This window comes from Nyctereutes procyonoides, unplaced genomic scaffold (genome assembly GCF_905146905.1).
Source record: "Nyctereutes procyonoides isolate TBG_1078 unplaced genomic scaffold, NYPRO_anot_genome, whole genome shotgun sequence".
NCBI classification, from domain to species: Eukaryota; Metazoa; Chordata; class Mammalia; order Carnivora; family Canidae; genus Nyctereutes; species Nyctereutes procyonoides.
In genome coordinates, this window is record NW_026575017.1 from 56,562 (window position 1) to 74,169 (window position 17,608).

The 17,608-nt window shown below is 44.4% G+C and overlaps 1 gene segment (V, D, J or C); it reads right to left on the reverse strand.

The window, feature by feature from the left end:
* Positions 1-14,355, reverse strand: part of LOC129520525 (immunoglobulin lambda variable 1-40-like) — a 40,822-nt gene extending 26,467 nt beyond the window's left edge. Inside the window, 2 exon segments of the V gene segment in view lie at positions 13,850-14,181; positions 14,274-14,355. Of these exon segments, the coding sequence occupies positions 13,850-14,181; positions 14,274-14,331 (390 nt within the window).
* Positions 14,356-17,608: the final 3,253 nt, after the last annotated feature.

Genomic DNA, 17,608 nt, shown 5'->3' on the forward strand with positions numbered 1-17,608 from the left:
AGGCTTGTCCTTTCCACACCTCCTGATATGAATCTGGAGATTGCGAAGGTAAGTACTTCGCTGGGTCAGTGGTGTCTGGGACTCCATGGCCAGTTCCTATCATGACACAGCCTCTCTCTGTCCTCAGCCATTCCCTGGACATTTGTAATAAATCCTCCATCTGTCAGGAAGAGGCCAGGGCCCCCTAAGCATGACTGCAAAGGAGATGCAAGGAGAACAGTTGGGGTCTTTACCCTCACGTCAATTAGGGACACAGAAGGTCAAAGCTGAGGCAGCGAAGAGATAAAATACCTTTATGAGATTCAGCAGGTTCTCTGTCCCTCATTTCCGGTGCTTTGGGTCCCTCAGTATGAAAGCCGTTAGAAACACTGGATGAAATGTATGTTAGGGGCAGAGCAGGTGGCTCAGTGGTTTACTGTTGCATTCAGCCCAGGGCCTGATCCTGCAGACCCGGGATCGAGTCCCACATTGGGTTTTGTGCATGGGATCTGCTTCTTCCTCTGCCTGTGTCTCTGCCTCTCTCTCTCATTCTCTGTTTCTCTCATGAATAAATAAATAAATAAAATCTTTAAGAAAAAGAAATGTATGTTAGACATCTCTAACACATTTTTGCCTTTTTTCTGTATATAAATAAAAAGTTCAACACACAAAAAGATACGGAAAATGGTAATAAAATATATCATCTTCAATCCCCTCATTTAAGAACACAAAGCTGGACATTTGTACTATAACGGGTCCCATCTGGCTTGTAAAACGTTTTGCATTGAAGTTTTGGTTATGTGCTGTCTATAGTTTTTATTGTTCTATAAAGAATAATGTAAAAAGATACTCAAATTACTTGTCCTTTACTTTAACAGCTTGAAAGTCAAGATAAATCACCTCCATCGCATCACCTCGGCAGGATCCTCCCCATCCTAGCACTGCAGTGAAGCAATCAGAGAAGGCACCATGAGGATCCCTAGTTCTGGACAACAGGAAGTGCTCCCATTCAATCAGGTCTGATCCTACAACTGAAATGTCCTGACACACTACAAGAGACAAGTATAGGAAGACTTCAGAAGGTAGAATGAAGAAGGAAGACTTCAAACAAATTGAGCACAGCAGGGAGAACCTGGGGTTCCTTCTCTTGTATTATGTCTCCCACATGTAAGATACGAGGCTGTAAGTTCCTCCAACCAAGAACTATCCAGAGGCTGAGAGCCATAAAATCAAGCCAAAAACACCCAATCTCCAAAAGCACCAACTCTCATGGTAAGAGGATATTGAGATAAGTTGGCCTAAGGGGAGGAAATATTTGGAAAAACGTGCCCACTGCTTGCATACACTAATGAATCCCCCAAATGCGCCCTCATGCAGGGTTCACTTTATTGCTCAGCAAAGACATGGTGTCCATAACCTGGAAGAAGAAGGCAATTTCCTTTTGCCCATTTGCCATGGTGTCAGCTACTCAGTAGATCGCTTCGCCTCTATCCCATGGGAACATCAACAATTCTGGGCAAGGCAGGGCTAATTGGCTAATTTGTGCTCCAGTTTTTCGCAACCATAATTTCAGGAGGTCCATGATCCCTGGGAGGCTCAGCGGCTTAGTGCCTGCCTACAGCTCAGGGCGTGATCCTGAAGTGCCGGGTTCAAGTCCCATATCGGGCTCCCTGCATGGAGCTGCTTCTCCCTCTGCCTGTATCTGTACTTCTCTCTCTCTCTCTCTCTCTCTCTCTCTCTGTGTCTGTGTGTGTGTGTGTGTGTGTGTGTGTTTGTGTCTCATGAATGAATAAGTAAAATCTTTTTTAAAAAATTGGCCTTGATCCCCTGGGAGTATTAGAGCTGAGACTAGTTGTGTGCAGTCTCTCAGTGATGGGGAACATGGAATGAGGGGAGCAGATGTGAAGAGGCAGTGAGCCATGCATCAGATACCCCAACCAGGGAGGAGCCCCCGAGCTCCCAGTGCTGGTTCCCTGACACCCTGTGGGAGAGAACAGTGATGTGACAGGACATAGCACAGGGGACACAGTGATCTCTAGAGCTCCCTGGTCAGCCTGCATCAGTATGTCCTCTCAGAGGTACCAGACAGCCCATAGGACACTCCTACCTGACTCATGTAGGATCACTCAGGACCCACGGGGGCGCTGCTCTATCACCTTCCTGCCTGAAAGGACTCCTGGGGACTTGGGTAATTCTGTCTCCAGTCTATCAATCGCTCCATTCTGCTCTGGCTGCAGATCCTCACCCAGACCTGCCCCACAGGGAAGCCAATAGGATGCTGGTGTCTGGAGAAGGCCTGGGGCAATGTGTCCAGGTGGACACCCTCAGGGACTGTTGCTCTAACTATGTCTCCCAAATGTGCTCATGATGGAGTATGCAGTAAGTGCCTGAGTCTTTTATTTGCCATCATTCCAGTTCTTATTTCTTTCCTTGTTTATGTCACTATATACTTATATATGGAAAAGATTGTGTTTTCAGCTTTCCCCATTCTTCTATTTTCTTGAGTATAAATACTGGTCCTCATCTCAAAATCTTTTTTTTTTATTTTTTTAAAATTTATTTATCATAGTCACACAGAGAGAGAGAGAGGCAGAGACACAGGCAGAAGGAGAAGCAGGCTCCATGCACCGGGAGCCCGATGTGGGATTCGATCCCGGGTCTCCAGGATCGCACCCTGGGCCAAAGGCAGGCGCCAAACCGTTGCACCATCCAGGGATCCCTCTCGTCTCAAAATCTGATAGTAATGAAATTACCTATTCTTTTCTAAAGTGTCAGGGATATGTTCGTTTAATAGGCTAATCAGCAGTATGATTATTTTTCTTAGATATGAGTTCTGAATCTTAAACATGAAGAGAAAGGGGAAAGAACATGCAGGATTTATCAAACGAACAATTTACAAGTAATTCAAAATGAATGCCAGTCATTTTGGTGTCTCTCCCTGGGGAAAACATGAGGCCTGAGCCTCATCTTCCCCTGTTCCTGGAGAATCCTTAAGCTCCTGCCTGTTCTCCTTCTCCAGGTTCCTTCCCAGCCTTCCAGAGCCATCTGATCCTCAACAGAAAACAAAGCGAAATGGAGTTCAAAATGGTCCATGAGGTTCACTTGTTCACACAGTTTTGTGTTCATTTCTGATAGAGACATCCTTGATTGGCACCCCTGGACTCCTTGTAAACACTGTCCATGATTAACAAAGAGGAGAGCACCATTGCTACATCTGTCACATGGACTCTGAGATTCCCAGTGTCCTCATGGCTGGAGGAGTGGCTGCTAGGATCCTCCAAAGAGACAAGGAGCAATGTCCCTGGGGAGGGAAGAAAATGTCACCCTGAGAGGTTAGAGTTGAGGTGATTTAGAGGAAGGGCCAGGAGTTGGAAAACATCCATCTCCTCATACAGCTCTCAGGATTATCAGAGAGGAACTTTGGGGTGGAGGTCACCAGGGTCATAGGAAGTTGATTTGGTGAAAGGTGTCTTCTTGACATGCAGTGTCCCAGTCATCATGCTATCATTGGTGTGTGTGAGGTTCCAGCATCTGCTGCTTTCAAGATCTCCCAGATTACATGTGAGTGACCCTGGGCCAGGGGAGAGAGGAAGCTGATTTTCATGAAGCACTTCCTTAATCTCATAGGTGTGGAGTCATGAAAAGGCCCACGGACACCCTATTCTGGCTGAAGATCCTGTGAGACCACATCCTGTGAGGGTCCCCACCGTGGCCTGGACAGTGCTTCTTCTTGGGCTCCTTGCTTATGGCTCAGGTCAGGGAAATGGACTCTGCATCCTTGAAGAGCACACAAAATCAAGGTCTCAGGGTGACCCTTATCTCTCATAACAACACCTTTCTCTCTTGGTTTTAGGAGAAGATTCTCAGACTGTGGTGGCTCAGGAGTCATCAGTCTCAGTGTCTCCAAGAGGGACAGTCACACTCACGTGTGGCCTCAGCTCTGGGTCAGTGACTACAAGTAACTACCCAGCTGGTACCAGCAGACCCAAGGCCGGTCTCCTTGCATGCTTATCTCTGACACAAGCAGCCATTCCTCTGAGGTCCCTGATCGCTTCTCTGGATCCATCTCTGGGAACAAAGCTGCCCTCACCATCACAGGAGCCCAGCCTGAGGATGAGGCTGACTACTAGTGTGGTATGCATGATGTCAGTGGGAGGAGCTACAATTACCCACAGCATCTCATGTAAGGAGGAAGCGAGACAAAAAACCCTGGGCCCTTGTCTCCAGCCCTCATTATCGAGAAGCTTCTGTGGAGCTTAAAGTCAGGTGTATGACAGTGATAAGAGACAGCTAAGCACAGTGACAGAGGCAGATGAGGGGGTGGGCCACAGTCCTGGGGCAATAGCTCCCGAGCAGGGACACATGCCCTAAGGTAGGGTATCCCTTTACTGGTGACCTCAGTAGAGCATATTCCCTGGGGATGCTGGCATGAAATTGTGCCTCCCTGTAACAACGCTTTCCTTTCTTACACACGATACCAATGGATCCTCAAAAATGCTAGACAGAATGTTTATTAATAGGAAATAATCTTAACATCACTAAAACTTTTTCCCCCATAAAACATGTAGAACACAGATGAAATCATACAGATGAGAGCACATACTGTGATACTATGTTTTAGGAAATATTACATTTATATATTCCATTTTAAAAGGATTTTATTTATTTATTCACAAAAGACACACATACACAGGGAAGGGCAGAGAGACAGGCAGAGAGAGAAGCAGGCTCCATGCAGGGAGCCCAATTGGGGACTTGATCCTGGGACTCTAGGATCATACCCTGGGTTGAAGGAAGGCACTGAACTGCTGAGCCACCCAGAGATCCCCAATATTTTCCATTTTTTAAGAATTTGTTTTTCACTAACCTCTACCTACAACCGAGATCAAGAATGCTATTCTACACTGACTGAGCCTGCAAGGAGCCCCTATAGATGCATATTTTCTTCTTTTATTAAATATTTTTTATTTATTCATGAAAGACACAGAAAGAGTAGCAGAGACACAGGCAGAGGGAGAAGAGCCGCATTGCAGGGAACCCATGGGGGACTGCATCCCAGGACTCCAGGATCATGCCCTGAGCCAATGGCAGATGCTCAAACTCTGAGCCACCCAGGCACTCTAATTTTAAAAAATATTTTATTTAAATTCAATTTTTCAACATATAACCCCCGTGCTCATCCCATCAATGCCCTCCTTAGTGCCCGTGACCCTGTAACCCCATCACCCCACCCTCCTACTCTTCTGCAACCCTTTGTTTGTTTCCCAGAATTAGGAGTCTCTCATGGTTGTTCTTCGTTTCTAATTTTCCCCCACTCAGTTTTCTTCCTTTCCATTATATTCTCTTTCACTATTTCTTATATTCCACATATGAGTGAAACCCTATCACAGTTGTCTTTATCCGATTGACTTATTTCACTCAGCATAATACCTTCCAGGTCCATTTGTCCTTTCTGATGGCTGAGTAATTCTCCTTTGTGTGTGTTTGTGTGTGTGTGTGTGTGTATACAGTATATACAGGATATACATACATATCTCACATCTTTAGCCATTCATCTGTCAAAGGACATGATGGCTCCTTCCGCAATTGGCTATTGTAGACACTGATGCTGTGAACATTGGGGTGCAGGTGTCCCCTCAATTCACTACAACTGGAGAAGATGGCAAAGGAGTAGCTTCCACAACTCACCTGGTGCCACCAACTTACCTGGATAACTTTCAAAACATCCTGAACACCTATGAATCCACCTGAGATTTAAAGAGTGAAGAGCTGGAACATGACACGGAAGAGGGTTTTCACTTCTAGCAAGGTAGGAAGGCAGAAAAATAAAATAAAAAAGAATCACGTGGGGGAGGGGCACCGCGATGAGCTCGGCTAAAGTGGTCAGTGAAAGCCACAGGCAGGAAAGCCCAGCCCTAGATAGCGGGAACTTTAAAAATCTGCACCGGATTCTTCCTGGACATTAAAGCACTTAAGAGGAAATTGGGCAAGAGCGCAGGAGGGGCAGTGGAGCCTCCAGTCTCCCGGGGTCACTAACAGTTGATGCGCACCCGGGGAAAGTGAGTGCCAGACAGTGCGCCTGTCTCCATAAAGGGCTGGGACATGCCCTGCAGGGCCTCGGGGAGAAGCTGGTCGGTCAGGCCCGGGCTCTGGATGGAGGGGGCTGCGCCCTGGGGCCCTCAGGGGTCGCACCCTGGGAGCGCGATTCCAGCAGCACAGGCCCCGGATCCCAGGGCGCCGGCAGGCACAGGCCAGGATCCCACAACCCCCCTGGGCAGGCGGAGGTGGGGGGGGGGCGCCCAGGAGAGTGAGAAGTGTCCTGCCGCTCGGTGCCCCCAAACTGCAGATCAGGGCACCTGTGCCTCCCCGGGAGTATCCAGGCCCCTGCGGACTGGGAGCTGCTGGAGCTGACTCCAGGTCTGGGGAGCTGGCCGCCGCCAGTGCTGATGGCCTCCTGGTGTCACCCTGTGCCTGGGATGGAGCGGGGCCGCCAGGGACCAGAGGTGTCACAGGGTAAACAGGGCGGGGGCAGCTCCCCCAGGTGCAGACACCTGAGAATCAGCACAGCAGGCCCTTCCCCCCGAAAATGAACTAGAAGGACAGAGTAAGAGCAAGTTCTTGACCAAGCAGCGCTGCAAAGTTCCAGGGGGAGACAAGGGATTTACAGTATGTAGAACTAGAGGGCACCCCCCTTCCTTTTCCTTTTTAAATGTTTTTCCCTTTTTCCATTACATCTCGTTTTAATATCAGACTAAAAATTTCCAATAAGTCTTCTCTATTCCCACCTTAATTAAAATATTTTATCACCTCTTCATTTTTAAATTTCTTTTTTGACTTTCATATTTCTATGATTACATGTCTTTGATATATTATTCGCTTCCCAATTCCTTTCAACACACTCAATTTAATTTTGGGAGATATATCTCCCAAAACATGAGTTTTGCTTTGTGTTTTTTGTTTTGTCTGCCTCATTTTGTTCTACAATGGTGGAAGTTAATACCTTCTAAAACATGACCAGCATGCACCCAGAACCAAGTGGAATACTGTGCAGGTTCATTCTGTGAGATTATATTCTCTCCTCATTCCCATTCTGCCACCCTTTTATCTTGTTTATGTTTTGGTGGTCAATATTGTGGCTTTCTAAAAGTATTTCTGATTTATATAAATTTGGGACTGAGCATCTTCTAACATACAGAACTGAAAACTCAGAACCAAGGGGATCACACTGTAGGACCCTTCGGGTAGACTACATTCCTTCTCCACTATGACTTCTTCACTATCTCCCAGTCTCCCCCTGTTTTATCTTTTTCTTCTGTTTTTTTTTTTCTGTTTTTTTTTTCTCTCTCTTTTCTCTTTACTTTTTTTATCTTCATTTTTTCCTTCTTATTTGGGATTTTTGGCATTTTATTTTTTTACTACTTTGTTTTAAATTTTGTTTTTCACTTTAGTGGTCCTTTTGTTTTATTTTGTTCTGATCTTTGTTTTCCTTTTCTGGTCTCTTACCTTATCAGAATCATCTAGGATGAAATTTACTTAGGTTGTGGTTGATATTCTTGACTTAGCCAACTCATGCAGCCATTCTGCACTGTACAAAATGACTAGAAGGAAGAATCACCACAAAAGAAAGACTCAAAAACAGTACTCTCTGCCACAGAGTTCCAGAATTTGGATTACAATTTGATGTCAGAAAGCCAATTCAGAAGCACAAATATAAACCTACTGGTGACTCTGGAAAAAAATCATAAAGGATTCCAGAGACTTCATGACTGCAGAATTTAGATCTAATCAGGCCGAAATTAAAAATCAATTAAATGGGATAAAATTGAAACTGGATGTCCTAATGATGAAGGTTAATGAGGTAGAAGAATGAGTGAGTGATATAGAAGACAATTTTATGGTAAGGAAGGAAGCTGAGGGAAAAAAGAGAAACACAATTAAAAGACCATGAGGAAAAGTTAAGGGAAACAAATGATAGACTTAGGAGGAAGTATCCACGAATACTTGGGATTACAGAAAATGCCAAAAGGGATGGAGGGCCACTAAGTATATTTGAATAAATCATGGATGAGAAATTCCCTAATTTGGAGAGGGAAACAGGTATTAAAATCCAGTAGATAGAGGGATTCCTCCCCAAATCAATAAAACCTGTTCAATACCTTTACATTTAATAGTGAAACTTGAAAATTCCAAAGATAAACAGAAAATATTTAAAGCAATTAGAGACAAGCGATTCTTAACTTATATGGGGAGAAATATCATATTAACAGAAGAACTCTCCACAGAGACCAAGCAGGCCAGAAAGAGCTAGTGTGATATATTCAAGGTACTAAATGAGAAGAACATGCAGCCAAAAATAATTTATCCAGCAAGGTTGTCATTCAGAATAGAAGGAGAGATAAAGAGCTTCCAAGATAGGCAGAAACTGAAAGAATATGTGACCACCAAGCCAGCTCTGCAAGAAATACTAAGAGAGACCCGTAAAAGAAAGGGAGTCCAAAGAAATAATCCACAAAAACAGGACCTGAATAGGTATTAAAATGACACTAAATTCATATCTTTCAATAGTTAATTCTGAACATGAATAGGCTAAATGATCCCATGAAAAGATGCAGGGTATCAGACTGGATAAAAAAAGCATGACCCTTCTCTTTGCTGTCTATAAGAGACTAATTTTACACCCAAGGACACCTCCAGCCTGAAAATAAAAGGTTGGAAAACCATTCACCATTCAAATGGTCTTCAAAAGAAAGCTAGGGAAGCAATCCTCATATCAGATAAATTAAAGTTTATCCCAAAGACTGTAGTAAGAGATGACTATACCATACTTAAAGGGTCTATGAAAAAAGAGACCTTAGAATCATGAATATTTATGCCCCTATTGTGGAAGCTACCAAGTATATCAATCAATTAATAATCCAAGTAAAGATATACTTAGATAATAATATGCTAATAGAATGAGGCCTTGATAGGGCACTTTCTGTAAAATACAGATCTTCTAGGCACATCACCAAAGAAACAAGGGCCTTAAATTATACACTGGACCAGATGGATTTCACAGATGTACACTGAACTTTGCATCCAAATGCAACTGAATATACATTCTCCTCAAATGCACATGGACTTTCTCCAGAATAGACCACATACTGGGTCACATTAGGTCTCAACGGAGACCAAATAATAGGGATTGCCTTCTGCATATTTTCAGACCACAATGCTTTGAAACCAGAACTCAATCACAAGAAGAAATTTGGAAGAAACTGAAACTCCTGGAGGTTAAAGAGCATCCTACTAAAAGATGAATGGGTCAATCAGAAAATTAGAGAAGAATGAAAAAGATTCATTGAAACTAATGAAAATGAAGATACAAGTGTTCAAAATCTTTGGGATAGAGCAAAATCAGTCTTGAGGGAGAAATACATCACAATACAAGCATCCGTCAAAAAATTGGAAAAAAAAACAAACTCAAATACACATGCGAACATCACACAAAAGGCACTGGAGATAGAACAGCAAATAAGACCCATACCATGCAGAAAAAGAGAGATAATAAAGATTCGATCAGAACGTGGTGAAATAGAGACCAGAAGAACTATAGAGCAGGTCAAAAAATCAGGAGTTGGTTCTTTGAAAGAATTAATAAGATAGATAAAGTAATAGGCAGCCTATTAAAAGGGCAAGAGAAAAGAATCAAGCAAATTAAAATTATAAATGAAAGAGGAGAGATCACAACCAATAACAAGGAAATATAAATGATTTTAAAAATGTATTATGTACAGCTATACACCCAAAATTATGCAATCTAGAAGAAATGGATGCATTTCTGGAAAACCAAAAAATACCAAAACTGAAACTAGAAGAAACAGAAAACCTGAGCAGGCCAATAACCGGGGAGGAAATTGAAGCAGTCATCAAAAACCTCCCAAGACACAAAAGTCGAGGGCCAGATGATTTCCCTGGGGAATTCTATCAAACATTTAAAGAAGAAATAATACCTATTATACTAAAGTTGTTCTGAAGGATAGAAAGGGAAGGAATACTTCCAAACTCATTTTATGAGGCCAGCATCACCGTATTTTCAAAACCAGACCCTACCAAAAGGGTGACCCTACCAAAAAGGAGAATTATAGACCAATATCCCTGATGAACATGAATGCATAAATTCTCAACAAGATACTAGCCAATAGGCTCCAACATACATTAAGAATATTATTCAAAATGATCAAGTAGGACTTATACCTGGGTTTCAAGGTTGGTTCAACACTCAATCTTGTCTAAATGTGAGACAAGATTCCATCAAAATCCTAGAGGAGAACATAGGCAACACCCTTTTTGAACTTGGCCACAGTAACTTCTTGCAAGATACATCCACGAAAGCAAAAGAAACAAAAGCAAAAATGAACTATTGGGACTTCATCAAGATAAGAAGCTTTTGCACAGCAAAGGATACAGTCAACAAAACTAAAAGACAACCTACAGAATGGGAGAAGATATTTGCAAATAACATATCAGATAAAGGGCTAGTTTCCAAAATCTATAAAGAACTTCTTAAACTCAACAGCAAAGAAACAAACAATCCAATCATGAAATGGGCAAAAGACATGAAGAGAAATCTCACAGAGGAAGACAGTCATGGCCAACAAGCACATGAGGAAATGCCCTGCATCACTTGCCATCAGGGAAATACAAATCAAAACCACAATGAGATACCACCTCACACCAGTGAGAATGGGGAACATTAACAAGGCAGGAAACCACAAATGTTGGAGAGGATGCGGAGAAAAGGGAACCCTCTTACACTGTTGGTGGGAATGTGAACTGGTGCAGCCACTCTGGAAAACTGTGTGGAGGTTCCTCAAAGAGTTAAAAATAGACCTGCCCTATGACCCAGCAATTGCATTGCTGGTGATTTACCCCAAAGATTCAGATGCAATGAAATGCCGGGACCCCTGCACCCCGATGTTTCTAGCAGCCATGTCCACAATAGCCAAACTGTGGAAGGAGCCTCGGTGCCCATCGAAAGATGAATGGATAAAGAAGATGTGGTTTATGTATACAATGGAATATTACTCAGCCATTAGAAACGACAAATACCCACCATTTGCTTCAACGTGGATGGAACTGGAGGGTATTATGCTGAGTGAAGTAAGTCAATCGGAGAAGGACAAACAGTGTATGTTCTCATTCATTTGGGGAATATGAATAATAGTGAAAGGGAATATAAGGGAAGGGAGAAGAAATGTGTGGGAAATATCAGAAAGGGAGACAGAACATAAAGACTCCTAACTCTGGGAAACGAACTAGGGGTGGTGGAAGGGGATGTGGGCGGGGGGTGGGGGTGAGTGGGTGACGGGCACTGAGGGGGACACTTGACGGGATGAGCACTGGGTGTTATTCTGTATGTTGGTAAATTGAACAATAAAAATTAATTTATTAAAAAAACACTCATAATACAATCAAGGAGATAGATCATATCAACAAGAGAAATAACAAAACCATATGATCCTCTCAATAGATGCAGAGAAAGCATTTGACAAAATGCATCCATTCCTGATCCAAACTCTTCAGAGTGTAGGGATAGAGGGTACATTCCTCAGCATCTTAAAAGCCATCTATGAATGAAAATAGCAAATATCATTCTCAATGGGGAAAAAATGAGAGCCTTTCCCCTAATATCAGGAACACTACAGGGATGTCCACTCTCACCACTGCTATTGAACATAGTACTAACAATCATAGCCTCAGCAATCAGGCAAAAAAAAAAAAAAAGAAATAGAAGACATTCAGATTGGCAAAGAAGAAGTCAAACTCTCCCTCTTCCCAGATGACATGATTGTCCATAGAAAACCCAAAAAACTCCACCCCAAGATTGCTAGAACTCATACAGGAATTTGGCATTGTGGCAAGATACAAAACCAATGCCCCCAAAATCAGTGGCAATTCTCTACAGTAACAATGAGAGTGAAGAAAGGAAATTAAGGAGTCAATCCCATTTACTATTGCACCCAAAAGCATAAGGGTGCAACTAGGGGGTGGTGGAAGGGGAAGAGGGCGGGGTGGGGGTGAATGGGTGAGGGGCGCTGAGGGGGGCACTTGACGTGATGAGCACTGGGTGTTATTCTGTATGTTGGCAAATTGAACACCAATAAAAAATAAATTTACTATTAAAAAAAAAGTGACCCTTCCATCACTGGTAACTCCCTGTGGACTGTCTCCATGGTAAGAGCCTGCTGGTCAACACCAGATCCATTTGAAATGTCTAAAAAGTATAGAAAAATCAAATATTTGTGTTATTTTTCTGTGATGTCTCTCAACCCAACTCCTTCTCTGTCAGCAGAGCTTCTGTCCTCACTCCTGGTGGGGAGGCCACAGGCTCGCTCTGTCTCTACGATGACCTCTGTGTATGGCCCCAGGTGTGTGGTATAATTTATAGGTTTATAAGTAATCCACCTTTGTTTTCAAAGTATCTGGTGTTGTAGCTGAAGGACCTAGGGCAATCGTCTCCAGAATCATAAGGGCGGGTCCGATCTCCACACTGGCTATGGAGAGGTTGAGACCCTCACAACAGAGGACTTTCTGTTCTTGAAGGGGAAACGATGTCTCCCATCATCTGTGACTGTGGACGTCATGGTTCAATTCCAGGCCTGGCCCCGACACATCACAGGGACTGAGCCCTCAGCCCAGGGGACACACTCTGTCATCCTAAGGGGCTCACGTGCAGTTTCTTTGCTCCATTTTCAAACTTCCTGTTCAATCTCCCTCAGGTCCACACCTTCCTGTCCTCTCCCTTTGGGGACAAGGGGTCACACCTCCTTGGGAAAGTGGATAGGATGATATTCCCCTGTGAGCTCTGTCATGGACCCCAGACTCCTAGATGACATTCTCTGCTTACACGAAGGTGCTATGGTCTGGAGTACAGTTTACTGAGATGTGACCACAAAGCAGTGTGGTGTGGCCACTGTCACAGTACCCTATAGGAGAGTGACATCACCAGGAATACAGTTGCCTCACACGCTCACCCTCCTCCTTCCTCCACCTGCTGTCAATTCCTGGCCTCCTTACACCTCTAGATTCCCGCCTTTTCCAAAATACAATGAAATTCCCATGATGTGGAATTTAGCCATTTATGTTATTCATCCTGAAGAAATGTGCAGTTAATATTCATGCATGCTTTTGAACTTAAGAACTTATTTCTTTAAATGTTGACTAATATCACCCGCTACGACTATACATCAGGTTGGAGTAAAACTTCGTTACTTCAAATCTGGTCATTTTATAAAAATCTGGTATAAACAAAGTGTGCAGATTTTTTATTTTTTGAATTGTATTGATTATGAATAAAGTTTCCATAAAGTTTCACGTGGGGATTTTCTTGAGAAAGCTTTATTTTTTACCTTTTATATTTCTGAGTGTGCATTGATTTATGTGTTTCATTCAAACATCAAATAAGAAGAACTCATCATCTGGTTGAAGCTAAGGCAATAATGATCCCAGCTGCAAAAAGAGCTGACATGTGCATCAGCAGAACAGGGATGGGGCCGAAGGACCATGATAGCTTCGCGACCTAAGAGTATTTCATTTACTGAGAAAACAGCAGATGACAAGTGAATGTTCAGTAGCCTAAAAGAACCTGTCCCTGAACACGAGGACAAAACTTTCTCTTTCCTTTGACACCCTCTGTGTATAATGGGCTACTCTGAGTGACTCTGAGGTCAGAGATGATGAAGCAAGTGCTATTCCCAGGAGGTTCCCAAGATGCACCTGGGCTCAGGGCATCAACTGAAGAATGAGCAGAATCCCAGCGGGAGCCTAAGCAGGCAGCTGCTGGGGCGCTCGCTCACATTGCAGATGGGTAAATGGGTTTTTGTCTCACTTCCTCACAGGCATGGAGCACTGTGCCAGCACTGAGACTACTCTCCCACGTAGAGCAGTAATAATCAGCCTCGTCCTCAGCCTGGAGCCCAGAGATGGTCAGGGTGGCTGTGCTGCCTGATTTGGAGCCAGAGAATCGATCAGGGACGCCTGAGGGTCGGTTACTACTACTATAGATGACGGTTCTGGGACCTGTTCCAGGGAGCTGTTGGTACCAGCTCACATAATATCCACCGATGTTGGAGCTGCTTCCAGTGCAGGAGATGGTGACCCTCTCGCCCAGGGACCCAGACACTGAGGCCGGCTGAGTCAGCACAGACTGGGCCCAGGAACCTGCAAGAAAGACAGAAATAGACAGGGTGATGCTGGAGTCTGGATCCCACATGTCTTCCCAGGACCCCTCCCCCTGTCCCACATCCAGTCACCTGTGCAGTGAGCGAGGAGGGTCAGGAGGAGAGGGGACCAGCCCATGGTGGAGGTCATCACGGATCCTGTCTTCAGTGGCCCCTCAGCTGAGCAGAGCCTCCCCTCATCTCTCCCTTCCCCTCTTCATCCTCTGAGAGAGGGAGGGGCCCTCCCATGCAAATGAGACCCCAGCTCTCTGACCCCTCCCTGGTCCTGGGTCAGGTCCCTTTGCCTGAGAATGTCTGGGGGTCAGTAGGGGAGGGGCTGTTTCGGGCTAGGGTGTGGTTTGGGAGGTCCCCACTGTGAGCCCTGAGCAGAGGCCACAGTCAGTGCCAGGTGGTGTTCCCAGCTCTGATCCAGCCTGACCCCTCATAAATATGCCTCAATCGCCTTCTGGCATCCTGACACCACCTCACCCTGCATGACATGGGGATCAGTTGCCCATAGGACACAGGTCCTGTCTCCAGAGCTCTGTCCACTCTCCTCCTATGATCTGGACAAGTCTCCCCGCATGTGGTCTCCCATGACTGTGGCATAGATTTTAGGCTACACTCTCATTTCTCGGTGTGAGGGACTCCTGGGTGGCTCAGTGGTTAAGTGTCTCTCTTTGGCTCAGGGCATGATCCTGGAGTCCTGGGATCAAGGCCCCCATCCGGCTCTGTGCACGGAGCCTGCTTCTCCCTCTGCCTATGTCTCTCTCTCTCTTTCTCTGTCTCTCTCTGTCTCTCTGTCTCTCTCTCTCTCTTTCTTTCTCTCTGCCACGGATCCCTTAGATTTTGATGGGCCACTGAGGACTGAGGTGGTGTCGCTACACCAATTTGTCTGACATCACTGTCACATCCAGAGGAGTGAAGGGTTCCCATGTACAAGTGGCCTCTTCTGCGCAGGATGCTGAAACCTTCCTCCGATATGATGACCCTGATTGCAGCCCTCTCCTTCTCTGAGTTTCCTGAAATACTGAAGACCCAGGGAGTGGATTCTCCAGGTTGTGTGTGGAAGCCCTCATGCTCTTTCCTGGAAAGGTTACACACTGAACATCGTTGCCATCTTTCACTGTTTTCACCTGTTTTAAACTTTAGTTCTCCCCACCCTGTGGGAAGTGACTCCCTCCTAGGATCTGTCCTCCCCCACATGGACACAGGTCCCCAGGAGCCTTGCCACATTTGGTTGTGTGTGTGCCACTGACCTCAGAGCACAAGGGGCAGACGTGCTAGGGTGTTTTAGCAGGAAGATGTGACAGCTGGAGAATTTCTGCCAAGAATCCAGAGGAAGAGATTGCGTATTGGTCATCCCCTAGATCAAATGTGCACATAAATTGGATGAATGTTCTTTTAAAGAAAATCTATTCAATGTGCATTGGCTAAGACTCAATGATGATGTCACTGTGAAGACGCAGTTGGAATTACGAGTATATTGTTCACAGATCTGTGCAGACTGCATGGAGAATAATGATAGAAGCGGCATTTAAAACCTCAGTGCAGGGCAGCCCCAGTGGTGTAGCGGTTTAGTGCTGCCTGCAGGGCAGGGCGTGATCCTGGAGACCAAGACCAAGCATTGAGACCCACGTCGGGCTCCCTGCATGGAGCCTGCTTCTCTCTCTGCCTGTGTCTCTGCGTCTCTCTCTCTCTCTGTTTCTGTCTCTGTCTCTGTGAATAAATAAATAAAATCTTTTAAAAAATAAAATACCCACCATTTGCTTCAACGTGGATGGAACTGGAGGGTATTATGCTGAGTGAAGTAAGTCAATCAGAGAAGGACAAACATCATAAGTTCTCATTCATTTGGGGAATATAAATAATAGTGAAAGGGAATATAAGGGAAGGGAGAAGAAATGTGTGGGAAATATCAGAAAGGGAGACATAACATAAAGACTCCTAACTCTGGGAAACGAACTAGGGGTGATGGAAGGGGAGGAGGGCGGGGGGTGGGGGTGAATGGGTGACAGGCACTGAGGGGGGCACTTGACGGGGTGAGCACTGGGTGTTATTCTGTATGTTGGTAAATTGAACACCAATAAAATATAAATTTATTATTTAAAAAGGAATTAATAAAGAATTAATAAATCTAATTTGGCAGTTTAACAGAAGAAAATCAAACTTCATAGCCTACATAGTGGGTATCCACACAGACGTGGAGAATTCCAAAGACAGTCAGGCACCATGACACATATGTGAGTGAAGGAGAGGGGCATCAGTCTGATGACCAAAGAGGAGAAAGTGCATTAGAGGGAAGGGGAGAGGATTTGTTTGGAAAAGAGAGGTTGTCGTGCTATAGAGACACATGTCTTAGGTAAAGAGGGATCCTGGTCATAGCTCTCTTCCTGGTACAAGCTGGCAGTTTTGGAGGATTAAAAAGCTTTTCCTAAATCTGCTGAGTTTCATTTGTTTAAAGTGAAACTAACGTTCATGCCAATGGGGTCCAATCTGGGGCAGCCTATGATTAGCCAGTTCCCTCCCTTCTCTGAAATTTCCCCAAAGATACATGTGTTAAAACTTGTGCTAGCAGATTGTTCAGTTTTGTTGACCCTCTCCTGACAATGGCAAGTTTATTTAAACCCATTTCAGGAGGGGTTGATGGAGGTGCATTCTCAAAGTCAGGCTTGTGGTTCAAGAAATCAGGTATTAAACAAGAGGCAGTTGTATGGGGGAAAAAAGGATGGTAAATGATCGAATGAAATTGTAGGTAGTTTCTGAGTTCTGAGGGTAACCAGTGGAGAAGATTTCTTGATGTCAAGCTCATGTCGTCTTCAGGTAGAGTGACAGAAGGCTGTGACCATCTAACAGACTTTCCTGGTTTGTACTTCAAATGTGTCTGGTGATCTCTGTCCCAGAGAGCCACTGGCATGAAGACCACCTCTGCATGAGCGACTGTGGTGACTTCTCTGAAGGTTGTATCATTGGATTTGCAGTTAGCTTTCAGGACCTCAGGGCAGTTTGAATGCACTTCCAAAGGTGGGAGAAAAGTCAACATGCTAGTTTTCAGACTTGTAGCCATAGATTTTAGGAAGCTAGAGAAAATCAGGATCAAGTTCAGGTTATAATGAACAGTAATCGCATCAAGTATTTACTCAGATGTGTCATTGAAATATACGTTTTCTCAACAAACACCCTCATTTCTACTAAATATAGTTGCAGCAAGTATGGCACTTGAACATATAGGCTCTTGTTAAAATGTAATTTGCTGCAACTTTTGTGAAAAACCTCTGGATGAAATGTTTAACAGCTCCTCCAGTATAGAAGTGAAGCCAAAACTTGTGCCAAACTTGTCATCAGACTTAGCCTGAAACACGTATACACTTGGGTGCATTTTCTGTTCTTGAGGTACCCAAATATCCCAAGAATCCTGCACCTGCCAG